This window comes from Ursus maritimus, unplaced genomic scaffold, assembly GCF_017311325.1.
Source record: "Ursus maritimus isolate PB19 unplaced genomic scaffold, ASM1731132v1 scaffold_4, whole genome shotgun sequence".
Taxonomy (NCBI): Eukaryota; Metazoa; Chordata; class Mammalia; order Carnivora; family Ursidae; genus Ursus; species Ursus maritimus.
The window spans coordinates 2,054,494-2,079,089 of NW_024426552.1; the positions used below are offsets into that span (position 1 = coordinate 2,054,494).

Consider the following 24,596-nt stretch of genomic DNA (forward strand, 5'->3'; position numbering starts at 1 on the left):
GCACCGAGCCACAGCCTCCATGGGAAGGAGCGACAACGGTGGTGCAGTGGGGCTTTGGGGTGAGGGGGGCCCTGTCTGCATTCAGCACCCTCCCCAGTGAGGGGCCCGGGCTGTGGGCCTTCCCCGAGTCCCCTTACAGTCCCCGAACCCTGTGACACCCTCTACTCCAGGGGGAAACGAACATTCTAGAGGCGTGCCCCGTGGTGCCCAAACAACTGGATCCGAGTCCAAGCACCACCGCAGGGTGGCCCCATTAGGACCCCGGACGGGTCACTTAAGCCCTCTGTGCTTCCTCTGTGCACAGGATGGGGCAACACTGCGCCCCCACAGCGAGCTCCAGGGGTAGGCGGAAATGCCGCGGGCACCCAAGCCACACAGACACGACTGTGCCAGGCCACTCACCCGGCGTCGGACAGTTTGGAGCTCTCCACAAAGTACACACACTCCTTCTTCTTAATACTTTGCGGGACCCACGAGCTGAGATTTTCTTGCTGAGGATGAAAAGGGCACTTTGAGACCCCTGAGCAATCACAGCACTATTCGGGGGAGCACACCCTACGCTGCTCCCAGACACTGCTGAGCTCCCTGTCCAGCTTCAGGGGCCTCTTCCCGGGGGTGGGGGCGCTGGCCGAGGCTCTCAGGTGTGGGTGCTGACAGGGGGACCACTTCATCCCGAGCCCCACTCGAGTATCCCAGAACTTCAGTTTCTCTGTCAACACTGCCTTCCTCGAGAACAGAGCCATGCGGCAGAAAGCGTCTGGACACCTGCCTCCGTCCTGGCGACACAGCAAGCCGATATGACCAGGGGCTTAACATGTCAAAGGCGCCCTTGTGCACAGTCCTGTCCCAGGCCTCCAGGAATCTGATCCAGGACTTAGGTGGTGTTCAGGGCCCTCCCAGTCAAATCAGGGAGGTCAGGGGTGACGGCTTCCCGTGAGTCTGGCCCCGGACAGGACCGAAGTGCTTACCCAGCACCCTCCCAACCAGACCAAGAACATGGAGGGGTCGTGCCGTCCATGGGAGGGGACAGACCTGGCCGCTTACCATTCTCTCCAGGCCCCCTCCCCCCAGCTCCGCTGAGCCTCTGCCCAGGTGGGAAACACAGCCCTCTTTGGTGGTCACGGTGCCCCACAGGGCTCCGGTGGACCTGCACGAGGGGGGCCAGCTAACCCCCAGAAGCCTACCTTTGCACTGTTGCTGAACAAGTGATGCAACCTCCTGGTCTTGGAGAGACTGCTGTTGCTGCGCCGGAGACTGGGGACCATGCCCAGGTCAGCCATGCTGCTGGGCTGCACCCCAAAGCCCTCCTCCTGCTTGGAGCCGGCTTTCCTCAGGGTTGGGGGCTCCATCCTGTGGCCTGCTCCCACTCCAGCTTCCTCGGTCTCCTGTCCCCCTCAGGACAGCCTTTCCTCCAGCTCACGAGGCTGAAGGTTCTAGAAGGACATCATGGACGGCTGCTGGAATAGGTCAGAGAGGAAATGAGGCAGGTGTCTGAGAGGAGCAGGCATGTGTCTCCCCTCATGGGTCTGCACACTTATCCTGTCGCCCACGCTCTGTCCCCCAGCTGGGACCCCTGGGCAGTCTGGAAGCACTCGCACGAGCCCAGGGCCCAGGTGCCCATCTGTAATGGTAGTGACTTCAGGTCACCACGAAGGTCCCAAGAAAAAACTGTTTCCCCACCCCTGCTGCTCCTAGCATGGAGATCATGGGGCTGCCCTCCTGCACGGGCCCAGAGTTCGGCGGGGGAGGGGGCAGAACGATTTCGAAGGAGGAGCCGCAGCTGCCCTGCACCCCTCCCATCTTGGGCTCGCTTCTCTGATTCCAGCAGCGAGCCATGCAAGAGTCCCAGGTGCCGCCCCAGCGGGCCCCTTGTGGCCCAGGTTGGTGGCACCTGGCACCATGTACCATCACGGCCACCTCCACCCAGACTTTAAAGGATGGGGCCACCCGGAGCCTTGGGCACATGATCCAGAGAGAAGGCCACTGTTGGGGCAATGCCCAGTGGAGCGGTGGGGTGGGACGACCCCAAACCAGTAGAACCACCAGCAGGTGGGGGCTGCAGGGGGCTATGTCCAGCAAGACGTCTGGCAGGACCACCAGGCCAAAGGCCTTCATGTTTCAGGTTTGGTCAGCCCCATCACCCCATCCTTCCTCCCAGTTACTCCCCTTGGGGATGGGAATGTCTGTCCCGGGCCCCACCGTTGCATTCGGGACAGCCTCGCAGCTGGAGCGGAGTCTGCCCCTGCACGAACGTACCTGGGGTCTCCCCCACCTGACTTAGACGAGATTTAGATCGGACTCCAACTCAGACTTTGGAGTCGAGGCTGGAATGAGTTAAAACTCGGGCTGTTGGGATGGAGTGAATGTATTTCTCATGCGGAAGGACATGACTTTGGGGGGGCCAGGAGTGGGATGCTAGGGTCTGAATGTGCTCCCCTGAAGTTCATAGGCTGACGGCGAGCCCCAAAGGTGATGGCAGGAGGTGGCTGGGCCTTTGGGAGGTGATTAGGGCAGGAGGGGGAGCCCTCATAATGGGGGTGAGTGCCCTTAGGAAGGAGACCCCAGGGAGCCCTCCTGCCCCTTCCCCACTTGAGGGGAAGGGGGTCCCCACCACCTGTGCTGGCACCCTGATCTCAGACTTGGGCCTCCAGCACTGTGAGAATGAACTGTCATTCACCAGCTGCTGGTCCTGTGGGTACAGCAGCCCAGACGGACACACCGCTGAGCCAAGCCGCACCAGGCCGCCGTCCCTCCCGGGGCCTCTGGCCAGCCCTCGCGGTGGCTACCATGCCTCACCCGAGCGTGGCCTCCACAGGGCCATCGGCAGTCCTAAAGAGGAGCTCACCGGGCCCCAAAACCAGCTTCCAAGGGAAGCAGTTAAGCGAGAAATGTTCCTAGTGACCGAAGAGGAGAGCGAGGCTCGGAAATCTCGGTCCGCCCGCTAGTCTGCAGGGACCTGAACCAAAGGGGCTTCCCGCCTCCAGATAGGGTGCCCGGTGCTCAGACTGCGGGCTCGTGCCATGAAGGCCTCCGCGTGAAGACACTCTCGGCCGCTCCCTCCACAGGCCCTTTGTGAGACTCCCCCTGGGGTCCCGTGCAGACTTTCCCAAACCCCAGCTGCCCTCAGACCCCAAGAACTGATCGACACCAGCCCCCTGCCCCCTCCCTCTCCTCCCCACCTCTCCTCCCCCCTCCCCCACCCCACAGTCTGAGCCCTGGAAGAGTCTGGAAACCCAGGGCTGACCATGACCTTACAGAGTCCCCCCTCCAGCCTTCTCTGAGGTTCTCCCCCAAATCCGCCCATCAGTCTTTCTTTACATTTCCCCCGAAAGCAGCTGTGGTCACCCTGGTTCGCAGTCTGATTCTCCATGCACAACAGCACAGGGGGTGTTAAGAACACTTTGAAGGGAAAGGACTTCCAAGAAGGCAGGCGCGCAGGCGCGGGACGACACAGACGGTGTCAGCGCACGGGCCGCACGTACCGTGGCATGAAGTGCACGTGCAGGCGCTCGCGGTAAAACTTCACTTTGCGGAAAGTTTGGAAGCGTTTCCTTAGAAAGTAGGAAAACATCCCGAACACAATCAATGGACTCAAAAAGTAGAACATCATGGTATAAACACTAATTCTAATAAATATATGGAATCAGGGTAGCTATATAAATGTTTCTGAAATGCACAAAAAGCACCTCTATAAATGTCATTTGGTACCAGCCCCCAGATGGAACGCGAAGCTGTCGCCACGGAGCGAGCGGGCCTGAACGGTCCGGGCCGAGCTGGGCCGATGTCCAAATCTGAGCCCTGCCACAAGCAATCCTCAGATGGGGCCGTGGGCCACAAGCACAGGTGCACGGGGAGGGAGCCCCACGGCAGCGCCCCTCATCCCCCGGCTCCCACGGTCCAGGGGGTGCCCTGAAAGACGGTGCCCCTGGTGGCATCAGGAGGAGACACCAGGTCCAAACGGAGTCAAAGTACTGAGGACCGCGGCTTACAGCGGCCACCTGGGGCCGGGACCGTGGGAAATCACCGAAACAGGGTCTCCTCCTCACACCCACCCACCCCAGCCCGAAAGGCTCAACCAACAGACTTCATCGGTGAGGCTATGAGGACAGGCTGGCCAGGGGCCCCCACCACCCGCCTCTCTACTTCTCTTTCTAGACCGTGTACCTGTTCCCTGCAGCTCCCCAGGTCAGCGGCCGCTGAAATCCAGGCTGTGAAAACACTTCGAAGACTAAAAACAGCCATACACTGGATGAAGGACGAAGGAAGTGCCAGCCAACAGCCCTGGGCCCCGTAGCCTTGGGGGATGGGGGTGGGGAAGTTGTGGTCAGAGCCTAAGTCCCAGATGGGCCAAGTTGCGGATCTCCCAGGCCGGGTAAGTCGCCCCCCACAGACCGCCCTGGCCTTGCCGCAGCCCAGCGGGGGCCCGCACCCCGCCTGCAGCCTGGGTCCCTGCACTCCACGCTCCTGCCCGCGCCCAGGCCTGCATCCCCTCCCCGGAGCTTGCCCTCGACCCCGCACCCCCGCGGCACTCCAGCTTGGGCCCCGCGCCCGCACCAGCTCCCCGCAGCCGGTGGCGCACGCATCCTAGCCTGCGCTCTGCTAGTGCCTGCAGCCCGATCCGCGCCCTTGGATCCTGGGATACCCTCCTCCCAACCCGCGCACGCTCCCCTCCCCCCGCCCGCGCTCCCCTCCCCCCGCCTGCGCCAGTCCTGCTACCTGTCTCCGCACCCCGGTGTCCTCCGTCCCGGCAAGGGAATGCGTACCTGCTGGGAGCGGGTCCCTGTCCCCACCTCACTTGCGCCGCTGTGCACGACCGCCAGCTGGCCCCGTGGGGCCGCCCGCATCTCGGGCTGAGCCTGCGCCCCGCGCAGCACGCTCTGCGTCACTGGCCCAGAGAGCTCAGCCTGCAGAGTCCCGCGCCAGCAAGAGAGCCAAGGACGTGGGGACTCAGAGACGCCCTGTCTGCAGGGTTCTGCCTTCCCAGAGACCCCTAGACCCGGCTCTTAGGCAGGTGCTTGCCTCCTGAGGGGCCAGCTTCTCCTTGAAAGGCTGGCCGGCAGCAATTCTCCCCAAGCCCTAAACCACGCTGGGCTGGGAGGGGAGGTGGGGGTGGGGGGCACAGGTGGTAGGCAGGGCAGGAGACCCAAGTGGGCCTGGGGCCTGGGTGAGCCACCTCCCTACAGGCCTCAGAACCTCCTCCACCAAGCTTCCAGACGCTACCCTCCCCCCAGTCCTCCCGGCAGGACCCAAAGCCAGGAGATCATTCCCAGTAAGGCAGGACCCAGGAGGGCAGGAAGAGCCCGAAAGCTTGAACCACAGAGCACCCATGTGGCAGGTGCCGGCCACGGGGCCCCACAGATGTCTGAACTCCACCCTGGTTGCCCTGGCCCTTCTCAGTCCTCCTGACTGGAGGAACGACAAGGAATTCTGACCCCCCCCCCACCAAAAAAAAGCTGATAGCAGCTTTCCTAAAGGTCCACACCATCCTCACAGGGCTCTCACCTCACAAAGGCCACTGCCCTCTCCTTTCCAGCCACCAGCCCACAGTGTCCCGCAGCCACTCCCAGGCCCTGGGCCTCTCTGACCAAGGGGCGGGGGACTGCCGGCTGACCCCTGGCTGACTGGCCACCCCCTCACTTCCTCCCCGGCCGTGCTGACCTAGTGTCCAAATTCCTGCCCGCAACACCCTGTACTGGAAGACCCCTGGCCTTTATCTACCCCTGCGTCTCCACGACGGAACCAGCCACAGTGCTGTGGGTCCACGGGACCCCGTCTCACTGTCCCACCCTCTGGAGGTCTCTGTGCAGCTTGGAGAAGGTGTCAGAACCCACCAGAGCCGCTCATATAGGCCGGCACTTGAGGGATTTCTCAGGGCGCTGACAGACCTGCTCCCCGAAGCTGAGCACCGCGGAGGCGGAGAGCGGACAGCAGCGAGCGTGGCCGCCGCGGGCCCGAGACACCTGCGGAGGCCAGCCCGCCTGTCACTGTGGCACTCCGAGCCAGCCAGCTCAGGCATTTGACAGCTGCCGCTGCCCTGGAGAGGGGTCTCAGGCCCCAGGTAACCAGCAGAGGAAGCAGAGACCCACCAGCGTGTGCGGCTGTGTCCAGAGCCCCGTCCGCCGCTCCTTCCCCGGGTGCCGTCGGGCCTGCGAGCCATCTCATGGACTAAAAGCACGCGGTGTGTGTGTGTGCGTGCATGGGCGTGTATTAATATTTCATGACACAGTCGCGATTGCCGAGTCTGGCGGGCGGCACGGACGGACTGCCGTGTGCTTCCAAGTATCCCAGGGCCTCTGTGGGAACGTCGCTGAGGGGAAGTCGTTCACGAATGGGCTGCTGACCCGACATCTGTGCTCGTGCTGTCCCCCATGTGGCTCCTTCCCTTCTAAAGAGAAACCACACATTTCACAAGAAGGCCACGTTCCATCTGCCGGGACGCCATTGCAAGAGCACTTATGAAACATCCTTCCCGTAAAAATAAAAAGGCATTTGACCATAAAGCAGGAGCCCTGCAAGGGTGAGTGATGTTGATTGCACATTGTCTCAAGTTCAGATAAAGGAAATGCAAAGCAGAGGACTTTTTCCGACATGGACAACATGCCCGAGATAAAACCTCCAGCAGCAGAAAGAAAACCGCAATCCGTGAAAAAGGGAGCAGCCTGACCGCTTGGCATCGGCTTGCTCTGGTCATGAATAATACACAGGAGCAGAGCAGCTCAGCTGCGGGCTCCTGGCGCGGCTCCGAGGGCTGGGGAGACAACACGGCCAGGGTCTAGGGCAGGGGCTGCAAATTTCTGTCCGGCCACCTGGTAAAGATTTCAGGCCTTTTCGGCCCAGGATCTCCTCTTAACTGCTCAACTCTGGCCCCTGCAGCCGGAAAGCAGCCATTGGCCGCAGGTAAATGGATGGGTGTGGCTGTGTGCCAATAAAACTTTATTGACAAAAACAGGCAGCGGCTTCGTTTCCAGACCCCTGGTCTAGAGCAAGCACGGAGAGAGGTGGGTTTCCTGCTGGGAACACCGTTGTTTTCCTTCACCTCTTCGTGTCTGAGGTCAACAGACCAGCTGCACTCCCAAACACTCCTGGAAAAGAGCTCCCCATGAGATGCGAAGGTGAACTGGGAGCCAGGGTGCGCGGGCAGATACTCTGCAAGTAAGGAGCGCGGCCACGGCCCTCCTGGTCTCTGCAGCCCTCCCCGAGAGCCAGAGCAGCCTGGGTGTTTCTGAGCAAACAGTGATGGGGACCGAGCTGGAGATGACCCCGGGCCCCACAGGACCTCTCCGGTCACCGCATGAGATGAACACACACAGGCCACTCTTCTTTCTGCCAGCATCTTCTGTGGTTAGCCGCGGGGATCTGAAACATGCCTGCGGCCCGTCCTTCCTGACCTCTCTCAGCACCAGCCGGGGGCACCCTCCAGCAGAGGGGTCAGCGAGGCTTATTCACTTAGCGTGCACCCTCCGTGCCAAGAACCACACCATGCGCCCCATGCACATTTGCGGTCCTCACAATGTGACGTGCCGGGAAACCTTCTCATGCCCATTCCCTGATGAGGGATCTGTGACTCGGGGAAACTAAGGACCATTCCAAGCACCCCTGACAGGGTCCAAAGGCACCTGCAGACCCAGCGTTCATCTTGCTCAGCCCATCCCCAGGCATCTCCTGAAGCCTTATGGTGCCCAGATCCTGTTTAGGGGCACGGGCTCTGGAAGAACGGGAGCCCAGGTCTCTACGGGAGAGTTGCATCCACAGCTTCAGGTTGTGTGTCATAAAATCTGATGAACTCAGCAGGGCAGGAGCTGGGGAATAAGGGGAGTCAATGTCAGGGAAGAGCAGGTGCAAAGGCCCTGAGGTGAACTCAAGTCTGTGTGTTTGAGGAACAGGAAGGCCACCATGGCCAGTAGAGTGTGCCAGGGGACTATGGCAGGAGATGAGGGGAGGCAAAAGCAGGGGCCAGACCTTGAAGGGCCTCCTGGCTGGGAAGCAGGTCCCTTTCTCTGACACAATGTTGTTTGGGACCCTGTGCTGGTGGGTCAAACCACCATGGGCCCTCAGACCACAGTGCTGGCTGAGGCCCCACAGGCAGGAAGGGCAAGCTCAGACCCAGAATGTGTCCGTTCTGTGGGAAAGCATTGCCATCCTGTTCCTTGCTGTGGTGCGTGGCCTCTGTCTGGGCCTTCGTGGCTATGCCCTTCCTGATCCACCCATAGCCCAGACCCGGCTCAGGACAGATGCTGATGGACACCAACTGGCCAAGGACTTTCCCTCCCGAGCTGTCCAGCACCTCGTCCACGGTGGATGCCCTGGTGGGCCTTAACGGGGGGTAGGAGGATCTCCGCCCTGCTGCCCACTCCCAGTGTCTCTTCCAGATCCCCTTGCCCCTGGTTTTCCAGTCTTCCTCCCCTTGGGCCCCCACCAGAGCATCAGGCCATTCCAGCCATGATTCCACACATGCTCTGATGTCAGCGCTCGTCCCCTCCCCCACAGAGCAGAGAAGCTGGTGCTCCGTGGGGGGAGCTGGTCCACCTTGGGCCTCATGCACACCCAGGCACGATGGGGCTGGCCGCCTGGTCACAGTGTCTACCAGGGCTTCCAAAGTGTGGATAGCCCCCACTCAGATGGCACAGACTTGCTCCAGAACACTGTGGGGTGTTTTTCCTACTGAGGCTTATTACCCTCCCTCCACCCCTGTATGGCCCGCACAGCAGGCTGCCTGCACCCCAGAGGCCCCCAAGTCGAGTGAGGGGCTAGGCCTTGATGCCCCACGTTGATCAGTCCGTCACTGGAGGGGGCGGCCCCTGGAAGGCCACCCCAAGGAGCCTGCACCTGAGGGCTGTGGCCCCAGCACACCCAGAAGCCGGGGAGAAGCTGTTTCCCACAGGAGCCTCTGGCGGGGTGGCTCAGGGCACCCCCAGCTTAGGAGCCCAGAGCCATGTGGAGTTGAGGGCAGTGCCTGGCATGGGGCAGCGGCTCAAGGGGGCCCCCACTGGTCCTGCCGTGCTGTCCCCTGTGCATGAGGGACGGCGGGTCGCCTCCAAGGGGACGGGCTATGGTGCCCAGGCTTCCATCCCTGAGTTTGTGTTGAATTTCTCCCCCTCTCTCACCACTCACTCCCCGGAGGCCGTGTGGTAAGTGAAGCTTCCTGCCCACAGCCTCGTGAACAACCTTGGAAAACCCCGCTTGGGTCACCAGAGGTGGCAGCCCCGACCCACAGCTTGACCTCTGAAGAGGCCCCAAGCCAGGCCCCCAGCAGCTCCCAGACCCCCACCCCTCGGGAGCGGTAAGATGGTAACCTCTACAGCTGTGAGCTGCTACATCTGGGGCTGTTTGTTATGCAGCCACGGTAACTGATACAGCTGGAAAGGTTCGATGGTGGAACCGGGGGAGGGCAGACGGAGGGAAGGGGAAGCTGGGGCAGAGCCTGGGGCAGGTCTGGGTCATCACCTAGGCCCTGTGTGGTCAGAACACCGTGGCCAGCGGGCCCAGCATGCAGTCTCCCTCCCAGGGCATCGAGGAGAGCACAGACAGCAGCTTGTTGCCCTCAGCAGTACTCGTGAGAGGCAGCCCTGCCCACACCAGCGGGTGACTCCCCACAGCAGGGAGTGCTGGACAGCGCCCCCGGGAGACTGGGCAGCAGCTCTGGGCCAGGCTGAGTCCTGTGCTCTCCCGGGAGTGGGGCCCACAGGGAGCTCTGAGGCCGGTGGCCCTCCAGCTGTGCACCTGAGCCCCAGGGGTCTGCCTCTGGACCCCCCACCAGTGATAGGCCAGGGCCCATGCCCTGGGGCGGGGCAGCTCCCCTGCAGAGGGCCGGTTCCTGGGAGGGTCTCAGCTGAGGGCAGTCTGGAGGCAGAGTGGCTGAAATACAGAGGGGGTGAGTCCCCAACATAAAACCGGGCAGGAGGAGAGCAGGCAGGCCTGGGGACTGTCCACCCCAGGGTCACCTTGTTCGCTAGTGAGTTTCTGCTGCCATTGGAGAAGCAGAGCTCATGCCTAGAGGACATTCCACCCTCCACACCCCAGGACCTTCCTCTCTGCCCCATGGTCCAGCCCAAGTGCCCCAAACTTTCCCCTGCGCCTCAGTCCCTACCCACTGTGGGGCAGGCCCCTGGAAGAAACCTGAGCTGTCGGGCTGTAGAGAGGAGAGCAGGCCCCTACCCTGGGTCCTAGTCACCCCTGCTAGAGGAGTGCCATCCCCAAAACTTCACAGGGCCCCAGGACCCAGGCAGAGGGATGACCACACTTCCAGCCCCTGGAAGGCCCTCCCATTCCCCTCCAGCCGAGGACTTCAAAGAGCCCTAAGGAGGAGGCGCTGTCGCTGTGGGTACCAGAAAGGCAGCTTGCGGGAGTTCTGGGAGAGCCACGTGGGCCTGGCATACAGTACTGGCGGAAACGAAGTTCAGAACTCAGCTCGGCTAGAACAAGAGGGAAGGGGGGTGGAGGAAGGAGACTGTGCTTTTGTAGCTGGGGCCACCATGACAACCCCAGGACACCAGCTGCGTGACCACCCTGTGAGCAGACCCCAGACAGACCGCTGAGAGACGGGAGTTTCCCCAGGAATAAGGAAGTGTGTGCAGGGGACACGAGGAAGGATGTGGTGGCCAGCCAAAGGCACAGTGCATGCAGGCTGTCATCTTTCCCGCGGCGCCACCAGCCCGAAGCAGCAGGTTCTCTTTTTCTCGGGTGTTCCTCTGGGTTACCTCCCCTCCCATCATGCACCCTCCCATCATGCCTCGGGCATGTGGCTCAGGCCAGCAGTCTGCCTTGCAGAGCCAGGCATAGTGTGGGATCACGGTAGCACAGGGCAATGCCAGGCCGATACCCAAACACGCACCCAAGTCACTGGGAGAAAGCTTTCTGGCTGCTGGACTTGAGCAGAGGGTAGACGGCATCCGACATGGGCAACTGAGGGCTGGGAGGGTGGTAACGAAGACTGAGGTCCTGGATCCAGCCCCGCTTGAAGCCACTCCCCTTGGCTTCTTGGTCACATGAACCAACGTTTCGTTTTCGGTTTAAGCAAGTTTGTGTTGCATTTCTGCCTGTCAGGTTCATTCCAAGAAGCAAAAGCCCTATGAGCATGAGGAAATATGAAATGTGTCACAACTTTACACAATTGTGGAAGGGAGCTAGGGACATGGAAATCCAGGAAAAGCCGGAGAAATGCAGTGGTGGGGGGCAATAAGCAGCCCTCCCCAGGGAGGCAGGTGCCAAGGAGGGAGTTTGCAGGGAAGCTGGGGAGCTGGGCAGGTCCAGCTCTGCAAGTGGGACCACAAGGGGGGTGGATGGAGAGGTCCGTGGAAAGCAGTGGCCCCTTCAGAGCTCTGCCACTGTGAGTTTGCAACAAAGGATGCTGGTGGCGGGTAGGGCCGCTGTCGGGAAGAAGAGACACACTTCGGGGAAGACCCCTGACCCTCAACCCCATTCTTCTGCATCCATCCATCTCTCTCCATTTCTGCACAGGACGGCCTTCTCTGCTCCTCTTCCACCTTCCAAAGTGCATGTGAATGTCTTGGAGTCCAGTCCTGCCTCGAGCTACACAGGGAAGGGAATTCTGGGAATGCACCATGACACAACCCAAACCACCACACTTCTACTTATCAAATCTTCACCTTACAAGTGTCATCTGAGTCACCGGGATTGTCAACTGGCTCACACCCCAGTCACCCTTTTGAACAGCCAAACAGAGGTGGCAGGGGCTGAAGAGGCCCCCAGAGGCTAGAGAGCTGTAAGCACAGTTCGCCCCCTTTCCCTCTGTGAGGGTGCCCGACAGGTGCCGCTCCTCCCCTTCAGCTGAGAGGTCTCCTGCCAGAGGCCCAGGCTGCCTGGACTCAGGGACGAGTGCTTCCTGTTCCCCAGTGATTGGTGCAGGGAAATCCACACACCCTGAACCTGAGGGCCTTGACCTACTCCAGGCAGACTCGCAGGGTCTCCACACCTCTTTCCCCCATCACCCCTATCAGCTACAGAAAACTCTCCAGGTGCAGCCCTGTCCTGAGAGCCGGGGTCTGTCTCACAGCCCTACCTGGCATGGCTCACACCCCACCTGGACTGGTCCCTTTGCATGGACCATACTGGTCCGGGTAGGAGGGGGAGGAGCCACCTCAGCCAGGTGGGGGCCAGCAGGGCCAGCAACTCCCAAGCCCCCTTCCCGTCAGCCACTGGCTCACAGCCACAAGATACAACATACAGCCGCGAGCCCGCTCAATCTTCCCCAGAACCAGTTTCTGCGGACACTTGCTTCTGTCTGGCGGCAGCACCATCGTCCACAGCGTGGGCAGACTCTCTGGGTGCTTCTACACACCTCTTGGCTCAGCCTGCTCTTCACAGCTCCTGGCAGCCCCTGCTTTGTCCCTGTCACCTGATGTGGCTTTCAAGTTGGGACAGCCAAAAGCCCTCTGCAAGCTCCCATAGCCCGGGCCTCCTGGAAGCTTCCTGCCACTCTCAGTGAGGCTGAACTCGTGTCTACATTTCTCTTAGGTCAAGCTTCATTGGTTACATCATTCTCTGCCTGCTCGAAGGCTAAGAACTCAGAATGCGCTGCTCTGAAACCCCTATGCTCCCAAATCTTACACTGACTCAATCATGGCCACCCTGAGCACCCTCCTTCATTCCCCAGCCTCCTGACCATCCTATTCCTGAACTGTTTCTTCCATGGGATGGCCCCACAGTGCCCCTGCAGGCCACTACCCAAACCTTGTGACTGCAGGATTCCACCATGAGAGATGTTCTGTCCTGCCCTGAGACCTGGACGGTCCCCAGGGGCTGCTACCAAAGCCAGTGTCGGTTTGAGAGCTCTGACTGGCCCTGTTTGTGAGTCTTCTTTCTCCTCGAAGAACACCAAAGTTCTCTGTTGCCTGAGGAGACTCACACTGTTTTGGGGGGCCCCCTCACCCATGCCTTGGTAAGAGAGCTCAGGACAAGAATCTGACTGATAAACCACTCATGGCATGCCATGGCCGGTGGCCTGGCAAAATACAGCACGAGGACACAACTCAAAGCAGCAGCAACTGTTAAACTACTGTGTGTGGAATTCCCCATGTTGTCTTTGTAATCCAAGGGGCAGGGCTGAGCGGGACAGGAGATCCTGCAGTAAAATCCTGCTCTCCCCCACTCAGTCTCCACGTCTCATCATGCCACAGGGCCCTTGTCCAGCCTGGTCCTCCACCAATCTCAAGTGCCCTGGGAAAGAAACCTCTGTCTGACCTCTGTTCAAGAAAACATTATTCTGACACCCCTTCAAATGGTAAGGCAGACTTTACTCAAGACTACTGCAATAAGGGAGAGAGGCTGGCTTCGACTCCAAATACAAAGAGGACAAGTGGGGTTTACAGCCAAGGAGCAGGGTTGGGGGGCCAGTGGATGGAAAAGTACTGAGATGTCACGGGGAGGGGGTCTTGCTAAAGGCACGCCAGGATGATCAGACCCCACTTGGGGGATGAGGAACTTAATCAGCTAGTGGGGGTGATCAGACATCAGGTGTGGGGGCAACTCAGCAGGCTTTGCTGAGACTGGGCTGGGCAGGCCACAGGCGGGAAGGGGCTTAGTGGAAAAGCTATCAGAGGAGGACGACTCAAGCGGGGTCTTGTCACGTCTACCAGCTCCGAGATCCCAAATGCTTGTCAATGTAATCTGCACCCCTGATAACCTTTGATTTCTAAAAGGCTTAATACTTGAAAGGCCACCTTTCCTTAAATGTTCAAGGGGAGGGAGGGAATCCACACAGCCCTAGGACTGTCCCCGATAGTTTATCCAACAGTTTAAATCGCGGTTACTCAGGGAGTCAAGAAACTGTCACCTCTATCCTCCAGGCTTGGGGGTTCGGTGCTCGGGGGCTCAAAGGCTGGGGGCTGGGGTCCTCGAGGGATCGGGGCTGGGGAGCTCGGGACTGCGGGGGCTCGGGGGCTCGGGGGCTCGGGGGCTCGGGAGCTCGGTCGGGAAGAAGTTCCTCACCCCGTCGCAGGAGAACCGCGTCGAGGCCGGTCCCCACGCTGCACATGCGCAGGACTAGGCGCACAGCCCGAGGGGCGGGGCGGGGCGGGGCGGAGCAGGAGGGGCGGAGCCAACGCTCGGAGCGCAAGCTTTAGTGGCCTCACTGCGCTCGCGCCGCTCCGGCCCCTCACGGGTGACCAATGGGCTCGCAGGACCCGCCCCTGACGACGCGGGCACCGCCCCCTGGAGACGGCCGCCGAGGAGCGGAGATCCTCCTGCCTAGCTGGCGGTGGGTCTGGGTCCGTGTCGGGGTCTGGGGCGGGGGCGGGGCCGGGCGGGGGCCTCGGTTCCCCGCGGCGCTCCGCCATGAAGCTGACTCGGAAGATGGTCCTGTCCCGGGCCAAGGCCTCGGAGCTGCACAGCGTGCGGAAGCTCAACTGCTGGTAAGGACCCAGAGGCCGGGGCCGTCCCCGCCGCCCGGCGCTCGCGCCCGGGTGGAGCGGCCCCGGACCCGCACCTCCGCTCTGGGCTGGGGGGCGGGAAGGGCCTGCGGAGGAGCCACAGGGCGGTTCGGGGTGGAAGGGAGCAGGCGCCAGGGCCCCACAGCCGGCGGGACGTGCTGCACAAACCCAGGTGGCCATTGCCAAAGATCATTCCAGAATGTTTACCCGCTCTGGGTTGTGTTTCAGACGCAGGCTCCAAACATGCTGTCTTTGCTTGAAACAGTGGGGATTGTCTAGAAGTCTCCCTGTCGGCCTTCTAGATAGCATTAGTGAGGCAAACGGTTCCCTTCTGGAAGGGTCTGTTTTCTGACATTGCGGGTCATTGGGAGCCAAGCCTACTAATAAGGTGGGAGATGGAGGTGATTAGCACGGGTCCTAGTGGGGAAGATAGAGAACTGAGACTCCAGAGTAACATTTCCGTAACTGAGTCCTGCCGGGGAGGGGCTGTCCCCAGGTGCCTCACTGTCTGGGGGAGGCGACAGGACAGGATACAGGAGCTTGTGGGTCTGCGGCCAGGTCTCGCTGGGCCAAGGAAGGACGGACGCACTTCAGGAACTCCTGAAAGATCTACAGGTGTTCACTGGGGACTCAAGGCTTCACGCATCCCTGTACACTGGGCAGTGGAGCTGGGGTGTGGGGAGCTCAGTCCTGAGCCCGGCCTTCCTCCCGGGAAGTGTCGGCAGATGGACTGCAGAGAGCTCTGCCTGTGGCACTTCTGACATTTGGCCCTGACACTTGTTCCCAATAAAGCTGCTCTTTGTTTTGCATGAGGCGGCCAGGCTTTGTCTGATCAGGGAGAGACAAGGGCCCTGATGCAGGCTCTCCAGCGTTTGTTTCGTGAGCTGCATGTTCAGCCTTTGAACTTGGCCCCTCACAAGGACTTGCTTGTTCACTTACATCTGTGAGGGACATTGTCGCACCTCGCCACAGCCTGGGAATGAGTGGATCTTTGTGTCCTCCAAGTGGACTGGCTCTCCCACTCCGCAGTCTGAGAAGCGTCCCTCGAGCCCTGAGCATAGAGAGTTTTGTTGCAAATAGTCCTGCAACAAGTTTTGACACCTTTGTCTGTCATCTGGACAGGCTGTCCCTGACTTTGTCATTGATATCATAGAGTTTTAGTTTGTAGACGTTTGTCATTAATTTTTGGAATTTTTGTTTCTAATATTTTTTTACTCAACTTTAACAAAATTAAAGTACGTATGTCTTTCCTTTCCCTAGGGGCAGCCGCCTCACAGATGTAAGTATTACACTGGTCATCTCCTAATGCTCTCTGGTCCCAAAGTTGTATCCTGCCCCCCCAAGAGGATCGCTAAATTTGCAGAACTGCGCACATTCAGTTCAGCCGCTAATCTGGTACTTGGTTCATTTAGCAGTTCTGTAATGTGGAACGACGAAGGAAAGAGATATTCCAAATGCCCAGGTTTCTTTCCGAGTTCCTTCAAGTGTTCTCCTGCCAACGAAAGGCTGCATGTCCCAGGTGTCACGGAGGAGGGAGCAGATCCAAAGTTCAGCTGGGGAGGGATGCCAGAGGGCCAGCCTTACTTCAGGAGAAGTGTGCTGTGCTGGGAGGCTTTTCTCACGGGTTCCTGGGCTGCGGGTCACTGAGGCTGCTCACTTCCAGCTCCTGCTCTTGCTGGGATCCAGTGGTGTGCTCCCCGCCACCTCCAGGGCGTGGCAGGAGGGGATGGGGCCCAGGGTGGGGGTCAGGGAGAAGAGCCCTGCACTGAGCTGTGGGTCTGTGAACAGATTTCTTTCCCTTTCTCTCGCTCCTAGAATGAATGTCCCTGACTTAGACAGGGATCGTGTACCTGTCTTCTTTCTTTCTTTACTTTTGTCACTCGAACTGTACCTTTCCTTGAAACCAGAGCCAGAAATGCTGCTGAGACACTGGGCTTGACTCCACCTCCTGCTGTAACCAAAATGCAGCCTGTCCAAGCAGCCAAAAACAACCCTAAAAAAGCAAAAATGCCACCGTAACAGAAAACAAATCCTTTGCACGTGTGAAGCATTCTGAGGAGAGCGTGAGCCTGTTGAGGTCAAGGACCTCGTCTGGCTCGATGCCTGTCGTGGCAGGTGCAGAGACACTTGGGGACGGCCCCGCCATGGGCCTCACAGGTTAGGGAGCCATTGTGGACCAAGCCAAGCACCTTGTTGGTCTGTTCCCCTGAATTGACAGTATTAAAATGGTATGAGATCCAGTCTCAATCCTGTCTCTTTTGGCCCAGCTCTGTTGGCCAAGCCCTCTCCTGTGCCTCAGGGACAGCAAGACAAAGGTTCTCTGTCCAGCCTAGCGGCCACAGAGGTCCCCTTACCTGAACGTCTTCTGAGGGCATCGAGGGTAGGGATTCCGGCTGCGTTTGATGGCAGCGAGAGAGTGCGCATGTTTCTGCTTCGGGTGGCGGGAACCCGAGGACAGTGCAGTAAGCTGAGTATCATGCGGAGCCCGCATGCTCTTGTGTGTGGCAGCCCCAGTGAGGCGCGGGCGCGGCTCTGCTTCGGCGGGGGAGGCGGGGCCGTGTGTGGCGCACCCCGGGTCTGCGCTGGGCTGGCAGGGAGTGCCCGGCGGAGTGCGCCCCATCAGCCTCCTTCCTTCCTAGGTCTCCATCTGCCGGGAGATGCCCAGCCTGGAAGTGATCACCCTCAGGTACGTGTGTGCCTGCTGTGCTCTGTCACGGGGCTGGTCTGCCTGCCCGTCTGCAGGGGTGCCTGGCTGTCCCGCTCGAGCACGCTGCTGTGTCCTTGCCCACTCCCACTGCGATCGTGGGTAACAGCCCCCACGTGATGGCGGCCATGTCTGCCCCCAGCGCCCCCACCACTTCTGCTGTCTGGTTGTGGCGCTGCCAGGAGCTCTGCCCATGTCTCTGTGTCCCATGGTCTTTCGTTGATGACAGCTACCTCTGCCGGGGGCGTTGGCATCTTAACAGACTCGGGAAACCGTGCACGAACCAAATGCGGCCGTTAGGATTTCTGGCAGCTGGACAGTTTGGAGAGTCGGGGGAGGGAGCATCATCCTCTGCCCTTGAACTCCCTCCTGCCCCCTGGGGACTGAAGGAGGGAACCTGGGAGTCGCCACTGCTTGCCATTTGCTGGCTCTTCCACCTTGGGTAAGGCTCAGCCCTCTGGGCCTCGGTTTCCCTCTCTGTAATACGGACATAGTACCAGCACCTGCCCACATGCGGGCAGCGAGGAGTGGGTGCAGGCAGGGAAACAGAGCGCTTGGCGAGCGTGCACGTGTCAGCTGTCTGTGTGTCACTGACTTGTTAGGATTATCAGTGACGCTGAGATTTGAGCCCAGAGAGCCTTCCCTGACGAGTAAAAGGATTGCCTTTCATTCCTGAAAATAGGTGTAGCCAGAGCCCTGGCTCCGCCCTGCTTGGAGTGATTTGGGGCAAGTCGCTGGGCCTCCCCGCGCTGCAGGATCTGTCATGCTCACAGCTCAGAGAAAGGACGGGAGGCCCAGTGTTGTTGACGGAGCTCAGGTGCCCCGTGCCCGTGTGGCTGGCTGCGTTGGAACCCGTGTAGATCGCTGCGTGAACGCAGGGCGCCAAGTCCTTTCCTGGGGTGCAGTCACTTCCCTTGGGTCTCAGAGCCTCGCCTGTAGGTGGGCTGTTTCCTTCTGTTCTGGCCGCTGTCACAGAATCCTGCAGACCGGGCAGCCTGTGGACGGTAGACGTTGTGTCTCGTGTACCTGGAGCTGCAAGTCGAAGGTGAAGGTGTTGGCATTTTCAGTGTCTGGGGAGCCCTCTTCCCACTGGGGCCTTGCGTGGGGGAAGGGCGAGGGAGCGCGGGGGCTCTTCCGTGAGGACACTGGTGCAGGATGAGGGCTCCCCGGCCCCTCCAAACCCCATCACCTTAGGGGTTAGGTTTCCCCATAGGAGTTTGGGGGGACACATACTCATGCAGCGACAGTTAGCCCAGTGGACCAGCCAGAGGACAGCAGGCTGGGCGCAGGCTCGGGCCTTCACGTTACACCCCAGCCTGTGCCTCGGACAGCTTCCTCAGACTTGGAGATGGCAAAGCCTAAGTCCTGCTCTGGGTGCCCACTGCATGCCCGGCTCTCGAGTGAAGCAAGCTGCGTGCCGAGCGCAGTGCTGCAGACTGGAAACCGCATTAGTAAGTGGGGCCACCGCTGCAGTGCCGTCCCTAGGGAGGAATTCGGACGTGGCTGCCCACACCAGTGCAGCCTCCAGCAAAGAATGGTCTAGATAGGTCTGGCCCCTCGGGCAGTGTTGCTTGGAGTGCCCCCCCCCCCCGCCATGCCCTCCAGCGTGCAGGGGGCCTCAGTGTCCTCAGGGCTGCAGAGGAGGACTGTCCCGGCCTGTGCGGGCTCCCACCAGGCATCGCAGTCCTGGGCACCTGCCCTCGAGCTGAGCACGCGTTTGCGGTCCTTCTGCCTTCGTGGAGGTGGGACGGTTTCTGCTTGTGTCCGTGTAAACCTGGAGGGTCTCTGCCTGGAGGCCCGGACGATTTTCTGTCTTGGAGTGTTCACAGTTCTGAGGAGCAAAATTTAAACCCACATAGTCTGTTTCTCCCTAAGCGTGGGGTTGGGGAGGTTGGGCGCTCAGTTCTGCCTGACGTGGAGCTTGCTTGCTGTGGGTTCTTCCGGCCACTGCCGACGTCGGGGCACAGGGACGTTCCTTGGTGGCTGGTTTCCCATCCCGCGAGGGAAACTGAGACCTCCAATTTCCAGTTGACCCCACGAGGCCCGAGCTGAGCAGGAGGCCAGGACGCAGCTCATGTTTCCCTCCTGAGGGGCTTTCCGTCCTTACACTGTCTCCTTGGCCCCGGGGCGGGGGGTAGGGGGGTCTTGTTGACCTTGACTCGCTCCTGCCGGTTCTGACCCCCTTCCAAGGAGACGGCAGAATGGGCCCGACCCGGGGTGCTCTTCCCCCATGTTCGCAGCTGAGCCGAGAGGCGTGGTGTGGAGGGGTGCCGCCCTCAGCGGCAGGGTGCTAACTGTGCCGTCCCCGTGCAGCGTCAACAGCGTGTCCACGCTGGAGCCGGTGAGCCAGTGCCGGCAGCTGAGCGAGCTCTATCTGCGGAAGAACCGCATCCCCAGCCTGGCGGAGCTCTTCTACCTCAAGGGCCTGCCGCGCCTGCGCGTGCTCTGGCTGGCGGAGAACCCGTGCTGTGGCACCGACCCCCACCTCTACCGCATGACCGTCCTGCGCAACCTGCCGCACCTGCAGAAACTGGACAATCAGGGTAGGCGTCAGCGCCGCCCACACCCTGCGCGTTCCTGGTCCTTCCAGATGCGCAGGGGCGCCCGCCCTATGGTTTCTGCGCGGGGAGTCCCCGGGCTGCTCCTCGTTTCAAGAGTGTGACCGGATAGTGATGCCCCGGGCATGGCCCCACGCAGGGCGCGGGATCTCGGGTGGGCCTCGCACTCCTCACCCGCCTCCTGTCTGGACACACGGTTGCCGCCTCTGCTTTGTTCCTGCTCAGGACTCTGCTCCAGACACTTCGAGTGGCCTGGTGAGCGTGTGAGCGGGTCCGGGCGGGCTGGCAACGTCCGTGCTGGCCCCTGTGGCCCTGCGCAGGTCAGGGCGCCCCCGTGGCCCCCTGCCCTCCCAGCGCTGGTCCCCTGCTGTTTGCCTCTTCCTGTTGGAGGCCCAAGGGCGCCTTCCTGCAGCTCTGACCCACTCCTTCCCCACCTGTTCTCCAGGGGCTGTGCTGGGTTCTGCGAGGCCACTGGCATCGCTGCGCCAGTCCCTGGCCCTGGTCACGCGTGCACAGCTCTTTCCCCCAGAAAACAGGTGTAATGTAAGTTAGCACAGAGAAATGAAGCCATATGGGAGTGAAACAGACTCACATTGTGTACTCTGTTCCTTTTTAACACTAGCCTTAATTCGGCATTTTATGAACACTTGCTTGTAGTGGGGGCTGGAATTCAGATATGTTCAGCATGTGCCAGGACAGGGAGGTGACAGGCGGATCCCGGCCCTGCTCTCAAGGGGCTGGCCAGCCTTGCGGACAGACGCACGCCTTTCGTCTACAGCAGATGTGCCGGGTGTGACCGCGATGGCAGAACCGCGGTCCGGGGGGCTTCTGTGGGGGCGAGTCTGCTCTCATGCTGTTGCCCCCCCCACTCTGAAGCTGTGACCGAGGAGGAGCTGTCCCGCGCATTGATGGAGGGAGAGGAGGTCACAGCCCCCAGCGGAGAGGGCACGGGGAACGGCGGGCCTGAGCTGTCCTACGCCCTGAGCGCCATGGACACCGCTGCTGGGACCCAGCAGGCCTCGCTGAGCTGTGGCGAGGAGGAGACCAGGTGAGCTTGGCAGGGGCGGGGGCTGACGGCCTGTCCCTGGGGTCCTCCTGTGGAGTCGGTGGACCTTCCTGGGGACGGAGGGAAAGGAGCTGCCCACGGTGGTTCTTTGCCGTCTGTGGCTCTCAGTCACCCCCAGCCCGCTTTCAGCTCTGCGTCTGGAAGGCTCAGGGCCCGGGGCTTGTGTGGGTATGGAGCTGGCCCACATGGCTGGAGGTGGGGCGGGTGACGTGGGCCAGCGGGCCTGTGGGCACTGCTGGGCCCAGCACTGCAGTCCCCCTTGGGAAAGCCACGTGGCCGTGGCCAGTTGAGCTGCCATGGGGCAGGGAGGAGTGTGTGGCCCCGAGGAGGGGCCCTCCCTGCCCACAGCACTGCAGACGTGGCTGAAGCAGCCTCTGGGGGCAGGCTGCAGACTCTCATGGATGTTTCTGAGCGGCTGTGGAGCACAGGGAATGTTGTAGAAATAGTCGAGCCCAGTGGAGCTGTGAGGCTGCATCTGCTTGGCGGCCAAGCCAGCTGTTCTGTTTGCCGCCAGTGCAGGAGGCCGACCGGGAGCTGCCCACCGCTCTGCGTTCCCATTTGTGTGTTCAGTGCCCCCAACCCTGGTGGGAGCACAGTTGCAGCGAGGGGGCCCCTGGGGGGCCAGAGAGAGATGTGCTAGGCCAGAAATCCCTCATCCCGCCTGCTTGTGCAGTGCTCCCTTCCTCCAGAAGCATCGTCACCAAGCGGCGGTTTGCCTTCCTCACTGTGCTTTGAGGCTCTGGGGTCAGAGACGGGGCCCCGAGCAGGTCAGGCCTCACCCACCCTGTGCTCCCCCTCCTACCTGCAGCGTCCAGAGCCAGCTCGGTCTGAAGCCACATTCCCGGGACCGGTTTCCTTCCTTCTCCCAGAGGGACGCCGCGAGCAGTCCCAAGAACAGGGTGAGTGTGATGCAGACAGCCCTGGCTGGAGGCGGCCGCCACTCCCTCTGCCCAGAACGTGGAGAGTGCGGGTGGGGGGGACAGGCTGCGGACACCCAGGGACTTACCGAGCCGGGCCCCAGAGGGTGGGAAGCTGGCTCTGACCTGCACTGGAAGTGATGCACTAGAGGAGGCGTCTGCGCCAGCAGAGAAGTAACGGCCCGGGGAGAGAGGAGACACCCCCCACCCCGCAGCCTGCAGGCAACTCGGCGCAGCACGGGCCTGGGTCCGCCCTGGGTACAGAGCAGTAGCGGCCTGGGGAGAGAGGAGACACCCCCCACCCCGCAGCCCACAAGCAGCTCGGCGCAGCACGCGGGGGCTGGACCGTGCAGGCCGAGCAGGCTGAGCTGCAGGAGGAAGCCTGGGTCCTCCCGGCATCTGGCCCGGGGGCGGGAAGGTGGCTCCGGGGGCACCTGACACTGCAGTGGGGCGCTGCTGGCGGGGAGGCCTCCCTGTCGTGGCGGGGCAGTTTCCGTGGCACTGTGGCTCCTGTTGGTCCCTAAGGAGTAACAGGTTCAAGAAGTGGGTTATGTGGGCAGCTCTGTCAAAGATGCTGGACCTTTCCAAGTGTCTGCCTCCTATGTCATATTCTGGTCTGTCCTGGGGCTTGTTCCCTCCTGGTCACTGGGTTGGCTGTCTGATCCTGCCTCACACCCAAGAGGACAGGGGCCGTTTCTTCCCATGTGTGATCTCATGGAACAGGAAGAGCAGATTCCCTGTGGACCCCCCAGCCAGCAGGACTGGCTTCATCAGCTGGAATTGCTTACGTCCTGAGTGTGAGCCAGTCGTTGGCCAGAAGAACGGTGTCACCACCATTAGCTTGGCCTAGTGGGGACTTTGCCTCCTGATGGGAGGGGGGCGGCCTGAGCAGAGCCGGCGTCGGTGAGGGAGGCCCGTGACCCGCAAAGCCTGCTCCCAACCCCCGGCTGCAGGGCCCGACTAGAGCCATGGGACCAGTGAGACTCAGGTGGGAAGGGCTCCACAGTCGGGCCTGGGAGCTGCCAGCACCCCCTTGAGGAACTTGAAAAGCTTGTGGGAGGCACGGAGGGGGATGGACGGAGGCCCTGTCCTTGGGGAGGGCCAGCCTGCCCTCTGGGAAAAGCGTCCCCCGAGAGCCGCTGACGGAAGTGACTGCAGGCTGCAGGCCAGTCTCGGCAGCGGTAACTGGGCCTGTGGCCCGTTCCCTGCACAGGTCACCGTCCCCTGCAAGGTCCGTGCACATGCTTCCCCAGCACCTTTCAGGAGGCGCCCCCCTACACAGCCCCTGGAGCAGGTCAGCCTCTGCCAGCAGGGCGAGGCCCGAAGCTCCCTCCTCTGCAGAGCACCAGGGGTGGGGGGTGGCCCCGAGATTGAGTCACTGATCCAGCTCGGTGCCTGCCATACACGCAAACCGAAAATCGTCGAACCCACTGGAGCGGGCACAGCTGCTTCCGGCCACAGAAAGGAAGGCCCTGGCTCTACATTGAATGTGGAATGTGGCTCAGTCCTCCCACGGAAGTCCTGCAAGCCTGAGTGGGAGGATGTAGATGGCCAGGGAGGCCACCCCGGTGTAGGGGTGTGGGGGGAGCAGGACCCTTGGGGGTTAGCGCTGTGGGGTGGGCAGGGGCTCTGTTGCCAAGCCCCGGTGTGACCTTCTGAGCAGATGTCACATTGCTGCCGTGTGCCCCAGCTCACACCCAGCTCTCCTGTCACCTCACGAGAAGAGCCAGCTCGAGTGGCTCCCACGTGCACAGTCCTCTCTTGCTCCAGTGCAGACAAAAACCCCATGCACATGCATTAACACGCATAAGCGCGTGCACGTGTGTGTGTGTGTGTGTGTGTGTGTGTGTGTGTGTATGATCGCATGTTCCTGAGCGCTGTCCTGGGCCACTCAGCCCCTTCTCATCCCTGCTGTGTGATGGAGGGCCAGTTGCTTAGCCTCTCTGGGCAGTCCCTGCATTCAGCTGCAGCTCCGTCTGCCTGAGTCTCTGTCCGTTCTGCCCTGGGTTGCCTGGCAGGCCACTCGCCATGATATCCCCATCAGGGTGGGGGCGCTCAGCCAGTGACTCTCTGCCCCCAGAGCAACGTGCTGACCGCCGTCCTGCTGCTGCTGCGGGAGCTGGACGCCGAGGGGCTGGAGGCCGTGCACCAGACTGTGGTCAGCCGGCTCCAGGCCCTGCACAGGCAGGAGCTGCAGGAGGACGTGGAGTGACCGCCACTTGGGCTGCCACGCCTTCCTCCCGCGACCCCGTGCCCAAGCACCCGGAGATGTGGGTCCCTGCCACAGCCACGCCTCCTCTGGACCCCAGCCGAGTCCGGACATGCGGGCTGTGTCCCAGGAAGCTCAGGCCCGCCTGAGGAAGCCAAGCCCTCACTGTGGAGGGCGCCCCAGCAAAAGCAGGAAGGGCGTCGGCCACCTTGCTGGGTGCCTCCCCCGCGGGGCCCAGGTGCATGCCGGCCTGCGCAGGGGGCAACCTGGGCTTGGCTGCCACGGTCCCTAATAAATATCTTTCCAAGTCCGATCTGGAAGCAGGCGTTTCCTGGGGACAGACGTGACCTTGATGTCGTTGTGAAGGTGAGGGTGGTTGCTCACGTGCGTTTCCCCTGTCAGTTCTCTGACCCAGTTGTGGGGTAGACTGTCCGCCACGGCCGACTTCCAGAATGGTGCAGCCCTCAGAGCGGTTTCGCATCAGCCGGCCCCCACCGCTGCCGGCTGCCACGGGGGCATTTTGTGGGACCAGCAGGGTTGGAGAACGCACCTTCCTCTTCTCTCTGCCGCTTCAAGAGCCCGCAGGGTGCAGAGGGTTGTGGGGAGGGCGGGGAGAGGCCCGGGGCGGTCGGATCCAGGTGCAGCCGAGGGAGAGGCAGCTGGGTGGGGGAAGACACCCGTGCGGAGGGCCGCGGGCCTTGCTCTGACGCACAGGCCCTGACTGGTAGTGCTGCAGGCTGGGGGGCCTTCCTAGT

At 61.4% G+C, this 24,596-nt stretch overlaps 2 protein-coding genes across 11 annotated transcripts in view; one reads left to right on the forward strand and one right to left on the reverse strand.

Annotated features, from left to right (window-relative positions):
• The window catches only part of TRPM2 (transient receptor potential cation channel subfamily M member 2), a 55,162-nt gene extending 50,868 nt beyond the window's left edge, over positions 1 to 4,294 (reverse strand). Inside the window, exons 1-4 of the mRNA XM_040621825.1 lie at positions 4,165 to 4,294; positions 3,483 to 3,551; positions 1,185 to 1,457; positions 403 to 491 (exon numbers count right to left, since the gene is read on the reverse strand). Coding sequence (XP_040477759.1) covers positions 403 to 491; positions 1,185 to 1,349 — 254 coding nt within the window. The 5' untranslated portion in view covers positions 1,350 to 1,457; positions 3,483 to 3,551; positions 4,165 to 4,294. The remainder of the gene's footprint in view (positions 1 to 402; positions 492 to 1,184; positions 1,458 to 3,482; positions 3,552 to 4,164) is intronic.
• On the forward strand, positions 4,236 to 24,152 carry CFAP410 (cilia and flagella associated protein 410). 10 transcript variants are annotated; one of them, XM_040621831.1, is made up of 9 exons: positions 14,234 to 14,369; positions 15,648 to 15,666; positions 16,655 to 16,849; positions 17,027 to 17,073; positions 17,321 to 17,533; positions 19,405 to 19,634; positions 20,526 to 20,697; positions 21,524 to 21,614; positions 23,713 to 24,152. In XM_040621831.1, exons 3-9 carry the CDS (start codon positions 16,790 to 16,792, stop codon positions 23,842 to 23,844), a joined length of 945 nt encoding a protein of 314 aa, XP_040477765.1. In that variant the 5' UTR covers positions 14,234 to 14,369; positions 15,648 to 15,666; positions 16,655 to 16,789; the 3' UTR covers positions 23,845 to 24,152. The 10 variants fall into 10 exon arrangements, with proteins under 10 accessions (XP_040477769.1, XP_040477770.1, XP_040477768.1 ...); XM_040621829.1 differs by lacking the exon at positions 16,655 to 16,849 and having other exon boundaries at positions 14,104 to 14,369; XM_040621830.1 differs by lacking the exon at positions 16,655 to 16,849 and having other exon boundaries at positions 14,139 to 14,369; positions 17,354 to 17,533.
• Positions 24,153 to 24,596: the final 444 nt, after the last annotated feature.